This window comes from Pongo abelii, chromosome 1, assembly GCF_028885655.2.
Source record: "Pongo abelii isolate AG06213 chromosome 1, NHGRI_mPonAbe1-v2.0_pri, whole genome shotgun sequence".
Classification (NCBI taxonomy): domain Eukaryota; kingdom Metazoa; phylum Chordata; class Mammalia; order Primates; family Hominidae; genus Pongo; species Pongo abelii.
The window spans coordinates 190,285,882-190,309,919 of NC_071985.2; the positions used below are offsets into that span (position 1 = coordinate 190,285,882).

The 24,038-nt window shown below is 45.2% G+C and overlaps 1 protein-coding gene across 1 annotated transcript; it reads left to right on the plus strand.

Annotated features, from left to right (window-relative positions):
• The first annotated feature begins 780 nt into the window (after positions 1–780).
• On the plus strand, positions 781–23,457 carry LOC100451284 (L-amino acid oxidase-like). The gene is given in 12 exon segments (XM_054549378.1): positions 781–830; positions 1,357–1,481; positions 13,048–13,262; positions 13,564–13,772; positions 19,087–19,153; positions 19,600–19,779; positions 20,239–20,307; positions 20,834–20,914; positions 21,206–21,247; positions 21,249–21,438; positions 21,441–22,262; positions 23,073–23,457. Coding segments are annotated over 11 exon segments (1,842 nt in total). The 3' UTR covers positions 22,055–22,262; positions 23,073–23,457.
• The last annotated feature ends 581 nt before the right edge of the window (positions 23,458–24,038 follow it).

The following is a 24,038-nucleotide window of genomic DNA, read 5'->3' on the forward strand; positions in this document are numbered from 1 at the left end:
AAAAAAAAACAAAAAAAAAAACCATGTAGCTTCATAAACATTTGCCAAAATTGGTCATATGCTGCATCATAAATGTGAGCTCAAAAAAAAAAATTCGAAAAAGAGAAATCATTTGGAATAGATTTTCTGATTATAATGAAATTACCCAGAAATCAAGGTTACACTAAATATAATGGGAAAGTACCTCACTCCTTTGAAATTAGTGATACACTTCTAAATAATTTATGGAATAAAGAAAAATCAAAATGGAAATTAGTACATTGACCTAAATGATTATACATTATTAATGCTGAGCAGGTATCCCTGCTCTCTTGGGGGCCAGCTTTTGCAGATTCAGAAATGCCTGCTCCCACTGCCTGGCTTCTCCCTGCTATTGGCCTCCACTCTGATCATGGAGCAAAGTTGGAGCTGAACCCCAGCACTGTCACAGCCCAGCTGGGTGTGCACATGCTTGCGGCAGGGCTGACACACCAGCTCCCTGCCGCCTCAGCCCCTCTGACTTTGGGCACAAACAAGCATAGAAGGGAAGCCAATGGGGGGGCTGAAGGAAGCTCAGCACTGGCCTGTAGGTGACCCTTGGCACCTACAACCTGGGTGCCATGAATGACAGGAGGAAGCAGACAGACTCCTGGGTGGAAGGGGGCAGATCTCTGGTGAGGCCCCATCAACAGGCCAGGGAGGGCCTGAAGGCTGGTGGCTGGGCTGCCACTCCTACAGATGGAGTAGGAACTTGTGGTGCTTTTTCCTGGCCCACCCATGACTGTCCATAAACCAATCGGCATGCCCTTCCTCCCCTCTGAGGCCCATAAAAACCCTGGGCTCAGCCAGAGGTGAGCAGACAATGGAGCAACCAGCTGCAGAGAGGATCTACCCAGTGTAGGGCCTCCTCTCTGCTGAGAGTTGTGCAGACAATGGAATGACCAGCTACAGAGAGGAGCTACCCTCTCTGCTGATAGCTGAACACTTGTCAGGATGACTTGCCTAGCAGAGAGGACCTACCCTATCCACTAGGAGCTGAACACTCATCAAGACACCCTGGCTGTGGAAAGGAACTACCACCTGCAGGTCTCCTGTGAGCAGTTCCATTGTTCAATAAAGCTGCTCTTCATCTTGCTCACCCTCCACTTGTCTGAGTACCTCATTCTTCCTGGTTGCAGGACAGGAACTCAGGACCCACCGAATGGCGAGGCTAAAAGAGCTGTAACACAAACAGGCCTGAGACATGCTCCTTACTCACCACATTGCAGGTGGAGAGAAGGAAAGAAGAGCTGCAGCCCTTCAGGGAGCCCAGACCTGGAGGCTCTGCTCTGCAGTTCCTGGCATCTCCAAGCTTCCAGGTGCCACTGTGTTCCCCAGTGCCAGCTATGGAAGCTGTTTGTGGTACACCTGGGCTGTCCACAGCCTCACAGAGAGCCAGCACTCATGCTGGCACCTGGAGCTGCCCACCCTGCTACAGCAGCTGGCATGTCTGACTGTGCGCAGTAGTGGGACCCCGTGCTCACTCACACACCCCTCACCATTCCACCCCTGACTCACCCTTGACAGGTGTGGGACCCAGGCCAGTAGTGTGAGCTGAGCACAGCCTGCCAGGCCAAGTGAGCAAAATGACCCCAGCAAGCCTGAGCAAAACTTGGGCAAAGGCACCACCAGCCACAGAGGTTTCTGGCCAGAAAAATGACACCCCAAGGATCCTGCAACAATACCTTGTCTACGCAGGCCCTGTACAGTTTCCTGACCTGTGGCAAGAATGTCACTTTCTGACAGGCCCAGGAGCCCAAAGTTTTCTTGGGATCTCAAAGTGAGGAATTCACCCAGTTAATACAGGTATTTGCAGGCACAGGCTGGGCTTAAGGCATTGAAGTTGAATCTGAGATTTCTTATGAAATAAAGTTCCAGCAAAGCCAATTTAAAAAAATGAGCTGCCGGGCGTGGTGGCTCACAACTGTAATCCCAGCACTTTGGGAGGCCGAGGCGGGTGGATCACGAGGTCAGGAGATCGAGACCATCCTGGCTAACACGGTGAAACCCCGTCTCTACTAAAAATACAAAAAATTAGCTAGGCATGGTGGCGGGCGCCTGTAGTCCCAGCACTTTGAGAGGCTGAGGCAGATGGATCACAAGGTCAGGAGATTGAGACCATCCTGGCTAACACGGTGAAACCCTGTCTCTACTAAAAATACAAAAAATTAGCCAGGCGTGGCGGCGTGCACCTGTAGTCCCAGCTACTAGGGAGGCTGAGGCAAGAGGATGGCGTGAACCCAGGAGGCAGAACTCGCAGTGAGCCAAGATCACGTCACTGCACTCCAGCCTGGGCAACAGAGTGAGACTCTGACTCAAAAAAAAAAAAAAAAAAAAGCCTATTTGGCAAATGATTATTCTTTCTGACTTTATGCAAATACTCAGGCCAAGTATAATAAGACTAAAACTTATTTTGCAAATGAATTTGTACTACAACTTGTCTTTAGTGAAAATGGAAAATGGAGAGAGAAAAATGATGCTTCAAAATAAACTATAGTAGATCTGTTATTAGATTCGAGTTTTGCTTAACGTTTTCCAATTTTTGTTATTTTCTACAACTTTGACTGAATTCTAAAATTTTTCCTGGCTACAAGTCTCTAAAACAATGTTTTCCATTTTTTTTCTTCTTCTTTTCCTTCCCCCCTCCCCCCACCATTATTCCTAATTTGAAATCACTGAAAACTAAGCTTTGCTTTCTTAAAATCCTGCAAACTGATGCCAGACAACTTAAACTTCAAAGAAAATAACCACAACCTATTTACATACACAAGCTACTTTCATACCTGCCTACTGATGTATGGGCTTCAGAGTAACATGGCCTATATTGATTTTCCAGAATTGTTCTTTTTGTTTGTTTGTTTGCTACTGTTTTTTCCCTTCCTTTCTCTATTTCTCTTCATAGGATGTGAGACTTCACAATCTGCTGAAAATAAGCTTTCCTGATAACATGGGAACCTCCTATCTATGAATAAACTGTCCTAGCTATGAGAGATCAGATGAAACCTGAGACCAGAGACTTATTTTCTTCTAAGATGCTTTCTCCAAAAGATTTTAAAAAGAAAAAAGGAGACATGTGAAAGAAAATAAATCTTGAGACCCCAAAATCACTAAGCTAAAGAGAAAAGTCAAGCTGGGAACTGCTTAGGGCAAATCTGCCTCCCACTCTATTCAAAGTCGTCCCTCTGCTCATTGAAATAAATGCATATCTGATTGCTTCTTTTGCAAAAGCTAATCAGAAACTCAAATGAATTTGTCTCTTATCTACTTACGGCCTGGAAGCCCTTTCTCCGCTTCAATTTGTCCTGCCTTTCTGGACCAAGCCAATGTACATCTTACATATATTGATTGATGTCTCATGTCTCCCCAAAATGTATCAAAACCAAGCTGTATCCCAATCACCTTGGGCATATGTCATCAGGACCTCCTGAGGCTGGGTCATGGGCGCGTCCTTTAACCTTGGCTAAATAAACTTTCTAAATTGACTGAGATCTGACTTAGATATTTTGGGTTAACAGTATCTTAGACTTTCAAACTCTCGATAAACTATTTCATTACCCTAGACAGTTGCCAGCTAAATAACCCTAAATTTGCATATTAAAGGAAACAACTCTTAGGTGAAAAATCAGGTAGCAAAATTTACATCTCAAAGTACAGAGAGAAAAAGTCTGGCGTGCTAGAGGGAAATTAAAATTGGTTTAATTGTCAATTAAACAAAATTATAGAAATCTCTCATAAAGGTCTTTTAAATACACACACAGGGATGGTCACAGTGGCTCATGCCTGTAATCCCAGCACTTTGGGAGGCTGAGGCAGGCAGATCACCTGAGATCAGGAGTTCATGACCAGCCTGGCCAACATGGTGAAACCCCGTCTGTACTAAAAATACAAAAATTAGCTGTGTATGGTGGCGGGCACCTGTAATCCCAGCTACTCGGGAGGTTGAGACAGGAGAATCGTTTGAACCCAGGAGGCGGAGGTTGCAGTGAGCCAAGATCGTGCCATTGCACTCCAGCCTGGGTGACAGAGTGAGACTACATCTCAAAAAAAAAAAAAAAAAAAAATTATTAGACGTGATAACAGCATTATCATTATGTAGAAGAATATTCTTGTTCTTGGGAAATAACATGACAGAAAATCTAGGTGTAAAATACTATGACTTTTGCAACTTACTTTAAACTGGTCCAACAAAATAGGAGCAATGAAATAAATTTGGCAAAATATTAAGAGTTGGTAAATCTAATTTACCATGCCCAGGTGAAAGGTGGGGAATATGCAGGTGTCCCCTGTATTATTCATTCAACTTTTTCATTGGTTTGACATTTTTCAAAGTCAAAAGTTCTAGAAAATTTTAATATACAAGTAAACAGTCTGACTTAAAAAAAAAAAAAGACATTTACATTTTGATATATTGGCTCTGTAAAGAAAAATTGTGTCCAGATTGGCAGATGACAATCATTAAGTCAGACATGAGGTTGCAACAACTGGCAGGGCTTGAGCTGCTCCCACCAACCTGCTCAGCATTGTTAGGGGGAAAAAAATGTAATTAATTGCCAGCATTTAAGTATCAGATTTCACAAAGAAAAATACTGTGATTTCTATCCTCTCTTGAAAACTGAGAAGACCTGGCAGCATTGGGTCTGCTTTACTGCCTGAAACCAATCAGCTTAGGACTGAGCAAAGCCTTGGTCCACTTCAGTTGGCAGCTCTCCCTTTGGCCGACGCCTGGCCAGGGTCATCCATCGTCTGCATTAGGCTGTTGGGGTCTTATTCCTGTGTGCACTGAGGTCATTAAGGTTTATGGTTTCAAACAGTAATTATTTGCTAAACACAACCTACTACCCATGTACACAACTACTGTATACACAAGCAAATACTTCCTGATGAGGAAAAGCAGAAATGTTTCCCAAAAAGGAAAAGAAAAAAAGTCACAAAGAAACTTTTCTGGCTGGGCTTGGTGGCTCCTGTCTGTGATCTCAGCTACTCAGGAAGCTGAGATGGGAGGATGGCTTGAAGCCAGAAGTTGGAGACCAGCCTGGGCAACATAGCAAGATCCCCATCTCTAAAAAGAAAAAAAAAATAAAGGAAGAAACTTTTCCAAATTCTAGGGAACCTAATCCTGAAATTTTTTTTCAAACTTTGTAATAATTTTAACTCTTTTTTCCCCACTTCTAACACAGGAAGGATACAAGAATTCTTAGAGGGAAAAAAAACACATTTTTCTCATAAGGTCAAAAGGCTCTGGATCAAGTTACTCTCCTTTAATCAGATAATATCAATTATCTGGTTAAAACAATTATCTCTTAATATCATATAAAGGCCCCAAATGAGCAAGATAAACTTTGAAAATTCTATGATAAGGTAAATAAGCAAAGAAAAGGCAATATTTTACTCACTTTGAACTCACAAACCTGACAACATGAGGAAATTCAGTTACTAATTACATGTAGAAATTTGAGAGCCAAACTTAACAAACAACTTGAGAAAACACTGAAAACAAAAATCAACTATCTTTTGCTTCTGCTAGTCTGCCAGATTCCAAAACATCAGCCTGATGAAGCCAAGGCTAACGGTTCATCAGAAAATGTATGATTATTCTTGGAATAATCACAGGAGAAGGAATCAGGGAAATTTGGTAGAAAGCAGGCTTTGCGACGTACATGTAAAAAGGTCTGGAACTAGGAAGACCTAGATTTGATTGCTATCATCATCATCACTCACCAATCCTGTGATGAAGAGCAAGTGTCTGATCCTGAATCCATTTTCTTATCTGTAAAATGTAAATAGCACCTCCTGGCAAGGATACTAGGGGACAATGTAAAGTTCAGTCTGTTCTGCTCTAAAACATGTGTCTGTAAATTAAGTTGGCTTAATCTGACTAACATACATATAGGAAAATGAAGCCATAGTTATGCAGAAGTTACACTGGTTCATATATTATTTTTCCGGAATGTTAATGCTTTGTACCACCAACAAACAGCATCTGAATTGAAGCACTAACATGACTGACTGTAGCAAGCTAAGGCGTAATTGTATACAACGCACCATGTACATCATACTCACTCACTCCACATTCTTCCTTTTGGCCACAGCTCTGTCATGAAAGTAACTGATGTGAAGTTTCCCCTAGTATTTGTGCGTTTTGCCTTTATCTCCATAAGTCAGCACCTACATCCCTTCTTTACATCCTCTTCATCAAGCTACCTTCACCTTTTTAATAAGCTGAAGTCCTAAATTCAGTCATTTCTTTATTCAACAGAAGTTTAACAAGTCTTAAGTATTTACATTTTGTCATTAGGATCATTCTTGCATTTGTTATTGCCGGGATTACAAAGCTGCAACAGTTTTTTGTTTGTTTGTTTGTTTGCTTTTTGAGATGGATTCTGGCTCTGTCTCCCAGGCTGGAGTGCAGTGGCACAATCTTGGCTAACCGCAACCTCCGCCTCTCAGGTTCAAGCAATTCTCCTGCCTCAGCCTCCTGAGTAGCTGGGATTACAGGCGCCCTCCACCATGCCCAGCTAATTTTTGTATTTTTAGTACAGATGGGGTTTCACCATCTTGGTCAGGCTAGTCTTGAACTCCTGACCTCAGGTGATTCGCCCACCTCAGCCTCCCAAAGTGCTGGGATTACAGGCATGAGCCACCGCACCAGGTGATGGTGCAATAGTTTTTGAGAGGTTTTCTCCACACCTATTTTCCCCACACATTGCTATGTTCAGTACCTGATTTTGTACAATGCAAGAATTTTCAGGATGTGGCATTGCAGTAAAAGTGCCTACACTTGACTGACACAAAAATGTGAGTTCTCTTCCTCCCTTCCAGAAAAAGAATGAAAATGATGCAATAATAATAACAGCTAATTTTTTTAGTACTTACTATATACCTGACACAATTCTAAGTGCTCTATTATGTATTGCTGCATTTTATTAGATCTAAGACATGATCAATTTTAAGATGCATCATTATTTTATATACCACTAAGAAAGAAAAAAACCCTACCTTTCCCTACCTAGTATTGTAAAACAGAAGACATGTAAATCCTTCAAGTAACACTAACTGGACATTTTCAGTGAGAACCAGTAACATTGCCCAAGCCCACACAGTGTAGAATAGAAGCTGGGGTGGTGATATAGACAAATTCTCTGTTTGATAGTTCCGTGCAGAACATAGATTGGGGCTTATGGCAAAAGCCTGTAAGTGCCTCCCAGTGACAACTACTGGCTCTTTGGACTAGAGAATTTCCACTGGAGGGGCATTTACCACTTCACTGTGGGACATTAACTGAAGCTACTCACATGAATAAAGGACATAAAATAATCCTGAAACCTGAAATACCCACAATGTCTGGGGTGATGTCAGAGAAATACCCCAATGAGGATGGCAACGCCTGGAAGAGTTCCATCACAAAACGCAAATGGTTAATACAGGATCATGATACCTGAGGAATGCAAGGAGGAGACACTTAGAAGCAAGAAGCCTCTTTTCCCCTAGGACTGCTGGATTCTACAGTTCCCTATAAACAGCTCTGGACTTATTGACAAGAGCTGCTTGGTTTGTGGATGGCAGTTTCAAGATAAATGGACGACATCTTTCTTTCGTTTTCTTTTTTTTTTTTTTTTTTTTGAGACAGAGTCTCACTGTCGCCCAGGCTGGAGTGCAGTGGCACCATCTCGGCTCACTGCAGGCTCCGCCCCCCAGGGTTCACGCCATTCTCCTGCCTCAGCCTCCCGCGTAGCTGGGACTATAGGCATCCGCCACCTCGCCCGGCTAATTTTTTGTATTTTTAGTAGAGACAGGGTTTCACCGTGTTATCCAGGATGGTCTCGATCTCCTGACCTCGTGATCCACCCTCCTCGGCTTCCCAAAGTGCTGGGATTACAGGCGTGAGCCACCGCGCCTGGCCAAGACATCTTTCTTGGAAGGATACCACTCTGCCAGTTTTTGCAACCTCATATTTGACTTAATGACTGCCACCTATTAATCCTGACACAATTTTCTTTCTTTTTTTTTTTTTATTTGAGATGGAGTCTCACTCTGTCACCCAGGCTGGAGTGCAGTGGTGCAACCTCGGCTCACTGCAACCTCCGCCTCCCTGGTTCAAGCAACTCTCTTGCTTCAGCCTCCTGAATAGCTGGGATTACAGGTGCCCGCCACCATGCCTGACTAATTTTTGTGTTTTTGTTCAGACGAGGTTTCACCATGTTGGCCAGGTTGGTCTTGAACTCCTGACTTCAGGTGATCCGCCTCCCTCGGCCTCCCAAAGTGCTGGAATTACAGGTATGGGCCATCGCGCCCGGTCACAATTTTTCTTTACAAAACCAAATATATCAGAATGCAAATGTCTTCCTTTTATTTTATTTTATTATTATTATTATTTTTAGGTCAGACCAGTTTCTTGTGTATTAAGGACTTAAGGACTATCCATATATCGCTGTTCCCTGAACTCATTCTCACCAGTTTTCTAATAACATCCCTGATCATCCAGCTAAACCATTGGCCACAGTCCATTAATCAATATAGACTTTTATCTTGGTCCATTTCTCCTTCCAGACAAAATAAACAACTAATGTTTGTTGATGTTCTGCTCCCCAGGAGGATTCCTCTTCACCGTTGTCCTTCAGGGACGTCCCAGAAAGGAGCTTTAGTACTACAGCTGTCCACCCTCAGGCAGTGCCCACACATCATGCCTAACCAGGCCTGAGTTTTCTCTTCTTTGTCAGTTCCTAATGTTGGGGAACACCCCAGAAGACAATAGGTACATACAATGGAGGGTAACGTAGCAAGAGTAGGGCATCTGGGCCACTTCCCCATGCAAACTTCTTGTGTTTTCAGGGACTACCAGAGCCCAATTTTGTATATACCACTTCCATTTGATGATGGAGTGCATGCCAGCTTTATGACTTGGTAAGTCAAACAACACCTAGTTCCTGATAGGCACTCAGACCACGTGGTAATTTGGTGGCTCATGATAGTTCATGGATCAGAAGACTTAATGTTGTTAAGGCTGGGCATGGTGGCTCAAGCCTGTAATCCCAGCACTTTGGGAGGCCAAGGCAGGCAGATCACAAGGTCAGGCGTTCAAGACCAGCCTGGCCAACATGGTGAAACCCCGTCTCTACTAAAAATACAAAAATTAGCCAGGCGTGCTGGTGGGCACCTGTAATGCCAGTTACTTGGGAGGCTAAGGCAGGAGAATCACTTGAACCCAGGAGGCAGAGGTTGCAGTGAGCCAAGATCACACCATTGCATTCCAGCCTGGGTGACAAGAGCAAAACTCCGTCTCAAAAAACAAACGAACAAACAAAACAAATGTTGTTAAGACATCCGTACTCCTTATATTGAACTACAGATTCAACATCATCCCTACCACAATCCTAGATGACAGTTTCATAGAAATTGACAAGCTGTGAGTCCAGGAAGTCAAGACCAGCGTGGACAACATAGTGAGACCCCGTCTCGACAAAAAATTTAAAAATTACCTGGGCATGGTGGTATGTGCCTATAGTCCCAGCTATTCAGGAGGCTGAGGTGGGAGGATTCTTTGAGCCCAGGAGGTTGAAGCTGAAGTGAGCCATGACAGTGGCACTGCACTCCAGCCTGAGTGACAGAGAGACACCCTGTCTCAAAAAAGAAAGAAAAAAAAAATGAAATTGACAAGCTGATCTTAGAATTCCTATGGAACTTCAAGGGACCCAGAATAGGTAAAACAATCTTGAAAAAGAAGAACAATGTTGAAGGACTCACACCTCAGAATTTCAAACTTACTGTAAACTGCAATAAACAGCAAAGAGAGAGACAGAGACAGAAAAGACAGAGTCCATGGCCTGCGTCTAAAGCTCAGTTGTTCGCACAGTAACTCTCTATGTGCTCTTTTACTCGGTCCTCCCAGCCACCTTGTGGTGGAGAAATTACCTCCGTTTTCAAGATAAGACGGTTGTGTGCGGTCTGGTCTCCACCCAAAACTGAGCTCCAGAAGAAAGAAGCAAACGAGCTTGTATAATTACCAAGTGTAAGGTGCTATGCCAGGCTCTTCCCATACAGTATCTCAGTTAATCCTTGAAACACCTTATGAAGATGATATTATTGCTCCCATGTTACAGATAAGGAAACCTAGGCTCAGAGAGGTATAACCCACATGGCTAGGACACAACACAGCAGGATTCAATTCCAGTTCTGTTGGATTCCATTGTTAGTGCCCTCTCCTCTATGCCACTTTGAGCCCCGGCTGCTGAGTGCCACCACTGGCCCTCTCCTGCCCTTCTCCTGCTCCATGCTGTGAATGCTTTCTGCCCACTTCTCTGGCCATCCACTGCACACAGATGGCAAAGAGCTAGCCTTGGCACCATAGCCAGCTGGCCCCACTCCTCTGGGGAAGAAATTTCAGTGCCAGAGATGTCTGCTTGTGCCTTAGGAATCCCCATGGGAGCCCAGAGGATAGGGAAAAAACACTCTTTTTTCTGAGACGGAGTCTCGCTCTGTCTCCCAGGCTAGAGTGCAGTGGCGCGATCTCGGCTCACTGCAACCTCTGCCTCCCAGATTCAAGCGATTCTCCTGCCTCAGCCTCCCTAGTAGCTGGGACTACAGGCACATGCCACCATGCCCGGCTAATTTTTTGTATTTTTAGTAGAGACGGGGTTTCATCATGTTAGCCAGGATGGTCTTGATCTCCTGACCTTGTGATCCACCTGCCTCAGCCTCCCAAAGTGCTGGGATTACAGGCGTGAGCCACCGTGCCTGGCTGGGAAAAAACACTCTTTATGGCAAATGGGCCAGGCAAGAAACCTCTACCCTGCCTGCCCAGTGAGCCCCTGAGAGGGGCAGGGGGGGACACAGTTCTCCCATGGAGCCCTGGGCCATAATCTCCCCTCTGAACAGACTCCCAGAGGAGCAGAAGACTCCACAGTGGGACAGCAGTGGCAGCAGCAACATTTGCTGGGGGCATCAGCCAGGAGCTTCGGCCTGTGCTGACAGCCCAGACACTGGACTTCCAAATAAGCCCCGATGCTCAGTCCCAGCCCTCACCCTTTCCTTGGGGGTGATCCCAGCAGGTTTGGGATGGCCTACCTGGCTCCCATAACCCTGCTCCCCCTTAGCACCAAGTGTAAGGTCTGAGCTGGGAGGAGTGGCTTTCCCTAGTTGGGGAAACACTCAGGAGGAAGTGAAGATGCAGAAGATGAGGCTGAGGATGGAATGAGTCACTGTAATCATCTCGCTTGAGAGGCCAGGCTTTGAGGGCAATGCTTCCCTGCTTGGTCCAGCCAATAGGACTGGGGGCAGGTAGTGGGACAGAGGCCAATTACTGCAGGGCTGGAGCTGGCTCCTCATAAAGAGAGGGAAAGCTGCCTAGCTCGCCATAAGATGCAGGGCCAAGGTCAAGATGAGTAGTAAGTGGGGTCTCTGGGCCTCAGAGACAGGAGCCCAAGGAAGGAGGTGCTGGACATTGAAATGGGAGAGGAATTAGACTGGGGGTGAGAATGGCCAAAGGGTCTGAGACGGGTCTGAGGAGGAGGTTGCAAGGCGGGCCTTGCAAGGGGAAGGAGGGTGGGGACTGAGATAAAGATAGGAGCTCAATTGAAGGCCAGGGATAGAGCGAGGGATTGAAAGCGGGTCTGGAGAATAAGTTAGGGGTTCAGTCCATTCAAGGGGAAGGACATGGGGACTGAGACAGAAATGGCAATAGCTCAAAGAGATGGGAAAATTTTCAAGGACTGAGAATGGATTAGGGAAGTTGAGGTAAGTCTGGGGAATGGAGTGAGGGGACGAGGTTTGGGGAGTCTCTCCCATGGGCATGTGTACCCCTCTCCTCTTTCCTGAGGAGTCACCCCACAGAAGGCTTTGTCAGCACTGAGAAGGGCCTGCCCTTGGAGCCAGCTAGGTCTTCCGCCTTTCCTCAGCAGCTGGTTCCTGAAGATCTGTTTCTTTCTGGGAGCTTTGGCTGGTTCACTTGCACAAAGACTGGACTAAAGGCGTTCTTACCCACTCAAAAAACCTAGGGATAGTGGAAAGGAGTACACTGTGTCATAGTTCCTGGCTGCTCCCCTTTGAAGTGGGGACATAGGAAACCCCACAGCCCCTTGTTTCAGACTCCCAGATGAATTTCTCTGTCCATCAGAGCATTTCATCATGGAGAAGAAAGTCAAGTCACTCAGAACTTGTTGCATGGTAGTTATTAACTATCTGACCAATGGTTTTCAATCTTGATTTTCCATTAAATAACTGAAAAGCTCTGAAAAAAAATATTGTGAGGTCAGAGAACAATAGAGCTGTCAATTTCCCTTGGGTCACTCCTCACTCATCCCCTAAGAAAACCATGCCCACCTCATTCACATACTCTTGCTGACACACACACGGACACCACGGCTCCTCCCCCCAAACACACACATTCTCTCACAAACTCATACATTCCCAAAGAATGGAGATACCTTCAGGCTCTCCCACCCAGCCTCACACTAAAAGTGCACACACAGACTCAAACACAAGAGCGCAGGCACTCATTTTCTCATTCGAGCTCAAGCAAATGTGCATATTCCATCACCCTCACCCTTCCAAATCCAAGACAACAGACACTCAGTTCTGCAATCTGTCTCACCTTCCCATGCAGATCCCTACGCACATTGACTCAGGTGCCCACCCACAAACACGCCCCTCACGTACAATCACAGACCACACAAAATCACATAGGGCAGCAATCACAAACTCATACTCACAGAGGCTTATATCACAGTCTCACACTGAAACTGACCCACACACAGAACCACAGTCCCTTTCACACTCAAGCCTACACAGACAAGCTCACATACACACTCACCATGAGGTACATTTACAGTCAAATACAAACGTGCACACACCCATGAGTTTCCAAACGCAGACACAGTCACAAATACACATATTCACAACCACACATTCACCAGCCACTGCCCTGACCTGACTGTCCTGTATCGGTTCACACAGCCAAGCTTATCCTGGGAAGGGCGGGCAGGGCTCACAGTCTGAGCCTCCAAAAGCCACCCCCATTATCTTCTCTGCCCATAGAAATCCTGATCTTGGGGCTCCTCCTGGCTACCCCCAGCTGCCTTGCCTACTCTGAGGACCTGGCCAAGTGCTTCCAGGGCCCCGATTATGAGTCCTTCCTCGTCACAGCCCAGGAGGGGCTCCATACCTCCCCGCTGCCCAAGCATGTGGTGGTAGTGGGAGCCGGCATGTCAGGCTTGGTAGCAGCCAAGACCCTGAAGGACGCTGACCACCGTGTGAGGAGGCTATGGAGGGGCCTCAATCACTTGCTTCCAGTTTGCTTCCTTGGGTGGGAAAAGACAAGAGCCAGGTTACGGCCAACTCTTGGAAAACTGTACATAACCCCTGGGTCTTTTAAACCCTTAACCTTTAAATATCGTTAAGTACAATTTGTGTTCTATGCTAACAGGCAAGGGCCACGTGGTGCTCTCTCCCCAGCCCATGGAGAGAATTCAGCTTCACCTACATTTGTCAGGGGCGCTTGGGGCAGGGGCGGGGGCGGGGAGCAGCCCTGGTTTGGTTATCCTGCACATTCAGGGATGCCAGAGCATGTGGAAGGTGGGAATGGGAGGAGAAGGTGGGGAGAAGGGACAGCATGTCTCTGGAAATGACAGAAGCGTCTCTGCACTCCAGGTGGCCATCCTGGAAGCCAGTGACCACATTGGGGGCCGAGTGGTGACATTCAGGAATGAGGAGGAGGGCTGGTATTATGATCTGGGGCCCATGCGCCTCCCCAAATCCCACAGGTAAGTCCTGGGAAAGGGAGGGAGCAAAGGGCAAGGAGGAGAGATGAGGAAGCGGCAGGAGGGGACCTGCTGCCATCAGGTCAAGGCCCTTTCAGATTTACTGTGCTACGTGATTCAACCCTACGGGCCAGGTCTAACACTCATCTCCCATTTAACAGAAGAGAAGACAGAGGCTCAGAGTCCAGCATCACACAGAAAGCCATAGATTCCCAAACTAACAATCATAATAGTTACCATTAACTCAGCAAATTGTGTGCTTTAAATATGAACAGTTTCTTATATGTCAATTATGCCATGTTAAGCTGTAAAATAATTATTGACAATAATAGCTAGCACTTTTTGAGCACTTACTATGTGCCAGGCCCTGTGCCAAGTGCTATATGTATATTATTTAATTGATCCTCCCAGCCCTACAGTTTGATACTCTCTTATTGTTGCTATTTACAAATCAAGAAACTGTGTTCAGAGATATTAAGTGACTCACCCCAGGTTCTCTTAGGAGAACATGACAAAGCTCCTTCAAAATCAAGGAGGTGCCTGGCACAAAAGCCTGTGCTGAACTCTAGACTGTATCAACTCATGGAAGGGTCTCTTGTTCTGAGGCTTCCAAAAGAGAAAAGAGCCCTGGGACGGCATCCCACATGCCTCCACAAATATCACCTCCTTTTTTGTGTGTGAAAATGAGATTTATTATAGTCTTAATGAAGTATAAGGAGTTGTTTCTTACGATGCTAAGTAAATCTGACTAAATCCATTATGTCATTTGCTTAAAACAATAATTTAAAATAGTATCTTTTCTGAATCCTTTTCTTTTTGTTCAAATTTTATTTAAAAAGGAAAGCAACCATTAACTCTGAAATCAGCAACTTGTGTATGTAGTAATAATTCTTGGCTATTTCTGTGTGCTATAAAGATGTGGGCCTGGGAATTTTCCCTGGATTGAGGGTAGATTTTTATTTTCATTGACACATAAAAAAAAATCATTGAGTTTGATTTAAGGAAAGCTGTAACTGTTAGTATTTCGATTGACATAACATACATACTTCAAGGTTTCATTCAGTCTCTTGACACAATAAATAAAATAAAATTATCATTCCAGATGTGGCTTTACATGTTGTCATGACAAAAATAAAAGAACTAAAGATGAATGAGAAGGAAGTAGAGAAAAATTAAGAAATGGAAAGAGAGAAGGAGAAAGAGAAAAAAGCAAATATGAGCTTCATGTTCTTGAAGGAAAACTTGACTTTGGGATTAGATTTTTATTGCCATAAAAGTACAGTCATCATTCCAAGGTAAGAAGAACTTATGAACACAAAGAAGAAAATAGCAGACACTGGGGTCTACTTGAGGCGGGGGTGGAAGGAGAGAGAAGAGCAGAAAAAATAACTATTGTGTACTGAGCTTAATATCTGGGTGACGAAATAGTATGTACAATAAACCCCTATGACACGTGTTTGCCCAAATCTTCACATGTATGCTCAAACCTAAAATAAAAGTTAAAAAAAAAAAAAACTGGAGATAGACACAGTCTTGGGGAGCAAACGACAACTTCTACGCAATTCAAAATTTCTGCTTGTTTTTTTTTTTAAACTAAAATTGACCACCACTGCAGCCTAGGTAGCTTAACAGTGCTTGAACCATAGGAAACACTCATTAAATATACATCTTGATTGACTGAGTGACTGAGGACTTTGAAAAGTCAATATTTTATCTATGTTGGTATTTATATTATCACTTTTTAACTTCTGATCTGTGGAAATTAGTTATGTCTGGGACTTACCCTGGGATAGTAACCATATAAAAGCAGTGACCATCTAGTGACTTTTGGTAAAATAAACCCTTGAGAAAATAATGCATGTTCTTAACTTTTAAGAAATGTATAAATAAAAATATATTTAATAATATTAATACCTCAATGAAACATTTGACAGATAATAAGGAATTTGAAAGGTGCATTTAAATTTTTTCTTATTCTATTTATCATCGGTGAAAACAAACCTCATCAACATTTTCTTTTAAAACAAGTTCAAAAAAGGCAGTGCCATAATTAATTTTTAGTGCCTTATGACTAGATCAGATTTTTAGCTTTATTTAATTTAGAAATTATAATCACAGACCTCAGAAACTTCACATCATTTCTCAGGAGACTAAATTCTTCTAATATATAATTTTATGATTTCATCTTTTATTTCAGATTCAAAGGGTACATGTGCTTGTTTGTTAGGTGGGTATATTACATGATACTGAGGTTTGGGTTATGAATGACCCTGTTACCCAGGTACTGAGCATAGTACCTAATATGTAGATTTTCAGCACTTTCCCCCTTCCTCTCTCCCACTTCTACTAGTCTCCAGCTTCTATTATTGCCATCTTTATGTCCACGTGTACCCAATATTTGGCATTTACTTATAAGTGAGAACACGTGGTGTTTGCTTTTCTGTTCCTATGTTAATTTGCTTAAGATAGTGGCCTTCTGTTGCATCCATGTTGCTGCAAAGGACATAACTTTATTCCTTTTATGGCTGTGTACTATTCCATGGTGTATATGTACCACAGTTTCTTTACCCAGTCCACCATTGATGAGAACCTATGCTAATTCCATGTCTTTGCTATTGTGAATAGTGATGCAATGAACATAACAGTGCATGTGTCTTTTGGGTAGAACTCATTTTCCTTTGAGTATATACACAATAATGGTATTGCTAAGTTCAATGGTAGTTCTGTTTTATGTTCTTTTTTTATATATATACTTTAAGTTCTAGGGTACATGTGCACAAAGTGCAGGTTTGTTACATAGGTATACATGTGCCATGTTGGTTTGCTGCACCCATCAACTAGTCATTTACCTTAGGTATTTCTCCTAATGCTATCCCTCCCCCAGCCCCCCACCCCCCGACAGGCCCCAGTGTATGATGTTCCCCACCCTATGTCCAAGTGTTTTCATTGTTCAATTCCCACCTATGAGTGAGAACATGCGGTGTTTGGTTTTCTGTCCTTGTGACAGTTTGCTGAGAATGATGGTTTCCAGCTTCATCCATTCCCTTGCAAGGGACATGAACTCATCCTTTTTTATTGCTGCATAGTATTCCATGGTGTATATGTGCCACATTTCCTTTATCCAGTCTAGCATTGATGGACATTTGGGTAGGTTCCAAGTCTTTGCTATTGTGAATAGTGCTGCAATAAACATACGTGTTCATGTGTCTTTATAGTAGAATGATTTAAAATCCTTTGGGTATATACCCAGTAATGGAATCGCTGGGTCAAATGGTATTTCTAGTTCTAGATCCTTGAGGAATCACCACACTGTCTTCCACAATGGTTGAACTAATTTATACTCCCACCAACAGTGTAAAAGCATTCCTATTTCTCCACATCCTCTCCAGCATCTGTTGTTTCCTGACTTTTTAATGATCACCATTCTAACTGGCATGAGATGGTATCTCACTGTGGTTTTGATTTGCATTTCTCTGATGGCCAGTGATGATGAGCATTTTTTCATGTGCCTGTTGGCTGCATTAATGTCTTCTTTTGAGAAGTGTCTGTTCATGTCCTTTGCCCACTTTTTGATGGAGTTGTTTGTTTTTTTCTTGTAAATTTGTTTGAGTTCATTGTAGATTCTGGTTATTAGCCCTTTGTCAGATGAGTAGGTTGAGAAAATTTTCTCCCATTTTGTAGGTTGCATGTTCACTCTGATGGTAGTTTCTTTTGATGTGCAGAAGTTCTTTAGTTTAATTAGATCCCATTTGCCAATTTTGGCTTTTGTTGCCATTGGTTTTGGTGTTTTAGACATGAAGTCCTTGCCCATGCCTATGTCCTGAATGGTAATGCCTAGGTTTTCTTCTAGGGTTTTTATGTTTTTAGGTCTAACATTTAAATCTTTAATCCATCTTGAATTAATTTTTGTATAAGGTGTAAGTAAGGGATCCAGTTTCAACTTTCTACATATGGCTAGCCAGTTTTCCCAGCATAGTTGTAGATTTGTGGTGTTATTTCTGAGGCCTCTGTTCTGTTCCATTGGTCTATATCTCTGTTTTGGTACCAGTACCATGCTGTTTTGGTTACTGTAGCCCTGTAGTATAGTTTGAAGTCAGGTAGCATGATGCCTCCAGCTTTGTTATTTTGGCTTAGGATTGTCTTGGCAATGTGGACTCTTTTTTGGTCCCATATGAACTTTAAAGTAGTTTTTTCCAATTCTGTGAAGAAAGTCATTGGTAGCTTGATGGGGATGACATTGAATCTATAAATTACCTTGGGCAGTATGGCCATTTTCATGATATTGATTCTTCCTATCCATGAGCATGGAATGTTCTTCCATTTGTTTGTGTCTTCTTTTATTTTGTTTAGCAGTGGTTTGTAGTTCTCCTTGAAAAGGTCCTTCACATCCCTTGTAAGTTGGATTCCTAGGTATTTTATTCTCTTTGTAGCAATTGTGAATGGGAGTTCACTCATGATTTGGCTCTCTGTTTATCTGTTATTTGTGTATAGGAATGCTTGTGATTTTTGCACATTGATTTTGTATCCTGAGACTTTGCTGAAGTTGCCTATCAGCTTAAGGAGATTTTGGGCTGAGATGATGGGGTTTTCTAAATATACAATCATGCTGCAAACAGGGACAATTTGACTTCCTCTTTTCCTAATTGAATACCCTTTCTTTCTTTCTCTTGCCTGATTGCCCTGGCCAGAACTTCCAACACTATGTTGAATAGGACTGGTGAGAGAGAGCATCCTTGTCTTGTGCCAGTTTTCAAAGGGAATGCCTCCGGTTTTTGCCCATTCAGTATGATATTGGCTGTGGGTTTGTCATAAATAGCTCTTATTATTTTGAGATATGTTTCATCAATACCTAGTTTATTGAGAGTTGTTAGCATGAAGGGCTGTTGAATTTTGTTGAAGGCCTTTTCTGCATCTATTGAGATAATCATGTGGTTTTTGTCATTGGTTCTGTTTATATGCTGGATTACGTTTATTGATTTGAGTATGTTGAACCAGCCTTTCATCCCAGGGATGAAGCTGACTTGATCGTGGTGGATAAGCTTTTTGATGTGCTGCTGGATTGGTTTGCCACTATTTTATTGAGGATTTTTGCATCCATGTTCATCAGGGATATTGGTCTAAAATTCTCTTTTTTTGATGTGTCTCTGCCAGGCTTTGATGTCAGGATGATGCTGGCCTCATAAAATGAGTTAGGGAGGATTCCCTCTTTTTCTATTGATTGGAATAGTTTCAGAAGGAATGGTACCAGCTCCTCTTTATACCTCTGGTAGAATTCGGCTGTGAATCCGTCTGGTCCTGGACTCTTTTTGGTTGGTAGGGTATTAATTGTTGTGTCAATTTCAGAGCCTGTTATTGGAAATATGGTCTCTTTTTTTGCCTTAAATGTAAACTGAACCCAAGATTTCCCTCCAAACACCACTCAAAACAAAAACCAGCTGAACTAGCCCAAACCAGGAGTCTTTACATATGGCCTTAGACCTACTCAGAAATGGAAAATTAAATTTCAAATTCTGTCTGAAACAAAAGGCATCTATGTCTACTTTGGAGTTCTATAAACTGAGATTTCCTAAAGGATCTTAATTCAGAGATGGGTGAACTCCCCACCCCATATCCCTCCAGGCCATGACAGAAGGAAAAGAAGGAATGCCCACAGCAAGTGGAAACAGGATGAGAGCTAAGGAAGGAGTTGGTCTGAAGTCCCTGGGCACACAAAGAAATTGCTTTTGCTGTAACTAGTTTCTGTTGTGAGGCCAGCAGGAACAAGATGCCATGGGGAAGGGGATCATGTTACGCCTGTCTCTGCTCCAGCCTTGTCTACACCTATATCTAGAAGCTTGGTCTGAAGCTGAACAAGTTCATCCAGTATGATGACAACACCTGGTACCTCATCAAAGGACGATGTTACTGTAGCTGGGAGGTCAAGGCCAACCCAGATCTCTTGGGCTATTCCGTAAGCCCCACAGAGAAGGGCAAGAGTGCTATGAATCTCTTCTACGAGTCCATCGACAAGGTGCCTTCTGCCTTACCCCAGCATGGGTCGGGGAGGAAGAGGGTTTGGCCTAAGGTCACCTGGCAAGTTAGTGGACCAACCCAGGTCATCTGACTCCTATTCAGTGCTCTTGTGATTGGGCCACATCTCTTCTAAGAATCTCCAAGAATGTTGCCACCAATCCCACTGCCCAGTCCCCTCTCTTCTCCTGTCCCTGGGTGGTTTGATTAGTGGCATTGGGAGGAAAGGGGACCACCAGATAACCCAATTCTTGGTAATGAATTAGTCCTCCTGGGTAGCAGTGAATGCCTTCACCTTAAAGTTTAGTCTTCAAAAGGTCTTTAAATGAAGGTGAGATACTTGGGAAAAGAGGAGCTCCTGAAACTACACTTGCCCTGGTTCTTCAACTCCCATCACCTTGCGCCCACCCAGGAATTCTGCTCTAATCTAAAGCTCCTTCTCTCTCTTACCCTCCTGCAGTTCAAACATAGTCTGAAAACATTCAACTGCAGCCACCTGATGTCCTTTTATGATTCTTACTCCACCAAGGTGTGTGAGGCAAAGAAGCCCCAGAATGGGGATAAGGGGAGGGGTCCATGTTCAGCCTAGGCCCTGGGGTTGTCCCTGCCTATCTGGATGTTCTCTTCCCACTGTCAAAACTGTCACATTTCTGGAGTCCTGCCCCACCCTTGCCTCGCCCCGTCCCCTGCTGAAGCCCCACCCTACCTACCGGGCCCTCCACCCTACACTTCCATTTACTGAGACCCGTCTCCACAGGCTTATCTGCTGAAGGAAGGGAAGCTGAGCCGAGGAGCAGTTAACATGATTGGAGATATGATGAACCAGCATGCTGGATACTAAAAGTCCTTCTTGGAGTCCCTGTGGGCTCAGAACCTCGTAACCAAGAATGACAAGTAAGGCTGATCTGGGGTTGAGACTGGAGTCAGCCTCTCATCCAGCACTCAGAGCAGAGAAAGAGACCTGGGATTTATTGAGTACTTACCGTGTGCAGAAGCTGTGCTGAGCGCTTGCCAAGAATTGTGGCCTTTAATCCTTATGAGCCTCTGTGAGGCAGGCCCTATTGTTCAGAGCCATTTCAGAGGTGGAGCTGCTGACAAGCTATGGAGCCTCCCCAAGTTCAGACAGCTTGGGCAAGGTCAGCGCACTCCTCCTGGGAAGCAGAAATGCAAGGTGGCCGAATCCATGGGCTGTGGAGCTGGGCTGCCTCTGTCATCCTGGGAAAGTCACTTCTCTCTGGGCGTCATCTTTCCAAACGATCAAATCCCTCTCTGTCCAAGGGCTGTATATTAATTAAGGCGATGCATACGAAGTGTCCCGCACAGGGTGCAGGGAGCCAGTCCATCCCTTTCCAGGCCAGGAGCACTGCTGGTATCTGGCCCGCGGGCGCAGGTGCCTCCCACCCTCACTACCCCGTTCACCCCTGCAGCTTTTTCGAGATCACCGGTGGCTTTGAGCAGCTCCCCAAGGCCCTCGGCGCCAGCTTGAAGCCCGGCACCCTCCACCTGAGGTCCAAGGTGGAGACGGTGGTGAGGGACGGGCCCAAAGTCCGGGTCTCATACCGGGCGGACCCGCCCGCCTCTGTGCAGCGCAACCTCACAGCAGATTACGTGGTGGTCTCCGCCTCGGCCAAGGCAGTGCGCCTCATCGCCTTCCAGCCGCCCCGTCCACGGACAAGACTGATGCCCTCCGCTCCGTGCACTACACCGGCGCTACCAAGGTGGTTTTGGCCTCTGACCAGCGCTTCTGGGAACAGGAAGGCATCCGGGGCGGAGTGTCCATCACCTACCGTCCCTCGCGCTACATCATCTACACCAGCCGCAGCCTCCTCGACGGCAAGGGCGTCCTGCTGGCCTCCTACACCTTGGATGACGACTCCCTCTTCTTCACGGTGCTGAAGCACGACCAGGTGGTGGACATCGTCCTGGACGACCTGGCGGCTGTGCACCAGATACCTAAGGAGGAGCTGCGGCGCATGTGCCCCTCCTCCGTGGTCAAGCAGTGGTCTCTGGACTCCCTCGCCATGGGCGCCTTTGCAGATTTCACACCCTACCAATTTGTGCATTAGTCGGAGCAGCTCTCACAGCCAGAGGGCCGCATCCACTTCACCGGCGAGCACACCGGCCTGCCACCTGGCTGGGTGGACACTGCCATCAAGACCGGCCTCCGGGCCACCAGGAACATCCAGGCTGCTGTGGACCAGGAGGCCATGGTAGGGCAGGGACAGAAGCTCTTCACCAATCTCGAGAAGGGTTCCTCCCCCGAGAGCTATCCCTGAAGGAGTCTGGCAGGTGCAGGCTGGGAGGTAGGCGGAGGAGGCAGATACCCAGGAGAGAGGTCATTTTTAGTCCCCCGCCCCGGCCCACAAACAGGAACCCGAAATCCCAAAGAACCCAGTTGACAAGTCCTCAGGAAACATCACCCCCTCTCCTTTTTCTCCTCTTTTCTTGCAGGAAGGAAACAGCAGAGCCAGGGTATATGGAGAGGTAAGGAAAAAAAACAAGGATGGAGAATGACAGAATCCACCTGTGGCTTGGAGGAGATTGTCTCCTGCTATAACAAGAAGCAAAATTCTTGTCACCTACAAGCAAAAGCCCCTAAAGAAACAGACAAAAGCAAAGCAAATCCACAGTATCATTCAACCACAAACTGGCCACATGGCCACAGCACACACCCCACAGCACACACTGCACAGTACACACCCCATAGTACACAATACACAGCACACACCCTACACTACACACCCCACAGCACACACCCCACAGCACATACCTCAGCACACACCCTATACTACACACCCCACAGCACACACCCCACAGCACATACCTCAGCACACACCCTATACTACACACCCCACAGCACACACACTTCACAGCACACACCCTACACTACACGCCCCACAGCACACACAGCACAGAACACACCACACAGCACACACCCCACAGCACACACCCACAGCACACACCACACAGCACAAACCCCACAGCACAAACCCCACAGCACACACCCCACAGCACACGCCACACAGCACACACCACACAGCACACACCCCACAGCACACGCCACACAGCACACACCCCACAGCACACACAGCACAGAACACACCCCACAGCACACACAGCACAGAACACACCCCACAGCACACACCACACAGCACACACACCCCACAGCACACACACACCCACAGCTCACACATACCTCACCATTGTGTGCCTGAGCCAAGGGCATCATGTCTTGGACCAACATGGAGTCTAGGTGGATGAGAGTGATGAGGGTTGTTTTTTGCTCTTTTTTAGTGTGCAAGACTGGGATATTGGCTCCTTAGAGACGACTCCTGTCTAATAGACTTTTCCTGTCCACCTTCATCCCTCCATCACCAACCAGAAGACCCATCTCTGCCTGCCTAGCCCACACATGACCCTGGGAGGACACCATGCTTGTTCTGCACGCTCCTTCCCCACTCTTATCCTCTCTAAACCCAGCCTGTCCTTCCAGGCCCAGTCGAAGTTCTTTCCCCTCCCCCAAAATCTTCCCCTAACATTCCCACCCAAACCCCAGGGACCTCTCCTTTGAACCACAACCCTTTTCCCCCAGAGTTTCAAATATTTGGCCTGCAGATCTTATTATGCTGCTATGTAACTCCTTCATAAAGGTGTATTATTTTGCCAAGGACTGGGACTATAGCTTGTATGCCTTTTTGTGTTTTCCTCAATAGCCATGAAACACGTATTATTTCCTGCAGCCTCTCAATAAATATTTGCTACACACCTACCATATGTCAGGCGCTGTGCTGAGCACCAGAAATACAAAGAAGGAGCCACATTATTACCTTGAATGAAACTTTACCACCACCTGGGTCCCCATGCCTCCAAGGACCAGCTCCCAAATCTGGATCATTTGTTATCAGAAATCCTTGGGGACCAAGGGCCATTCTTCAGTATTTGGGTCCAACTAGACAAAAAGAAAGAATAAACAATGTCATAAACCCTCTTCCTGGAGAACATCCCCTCTAGGAAGCCCCTGGAGGACTCTGGAGACTAGCACAATAAAGTATTGGGATAGAGTGTTGTGGATTAAGACTGTGTATGGTACGGGAGGAAAGCGGTTAAAGAAAGGAAACTCACATTTCATTACTACAATTTGGTCTCTTGTTAAAAGCCTGCATTCTGGTCTTCCATTTGCCCCTATTTTAGTCAAGACTTCTTTAGTTTCAAGTGACAGAAATCAGAACCAGCTTAAGGAAAAGGAAGTGTTTTGGCTTG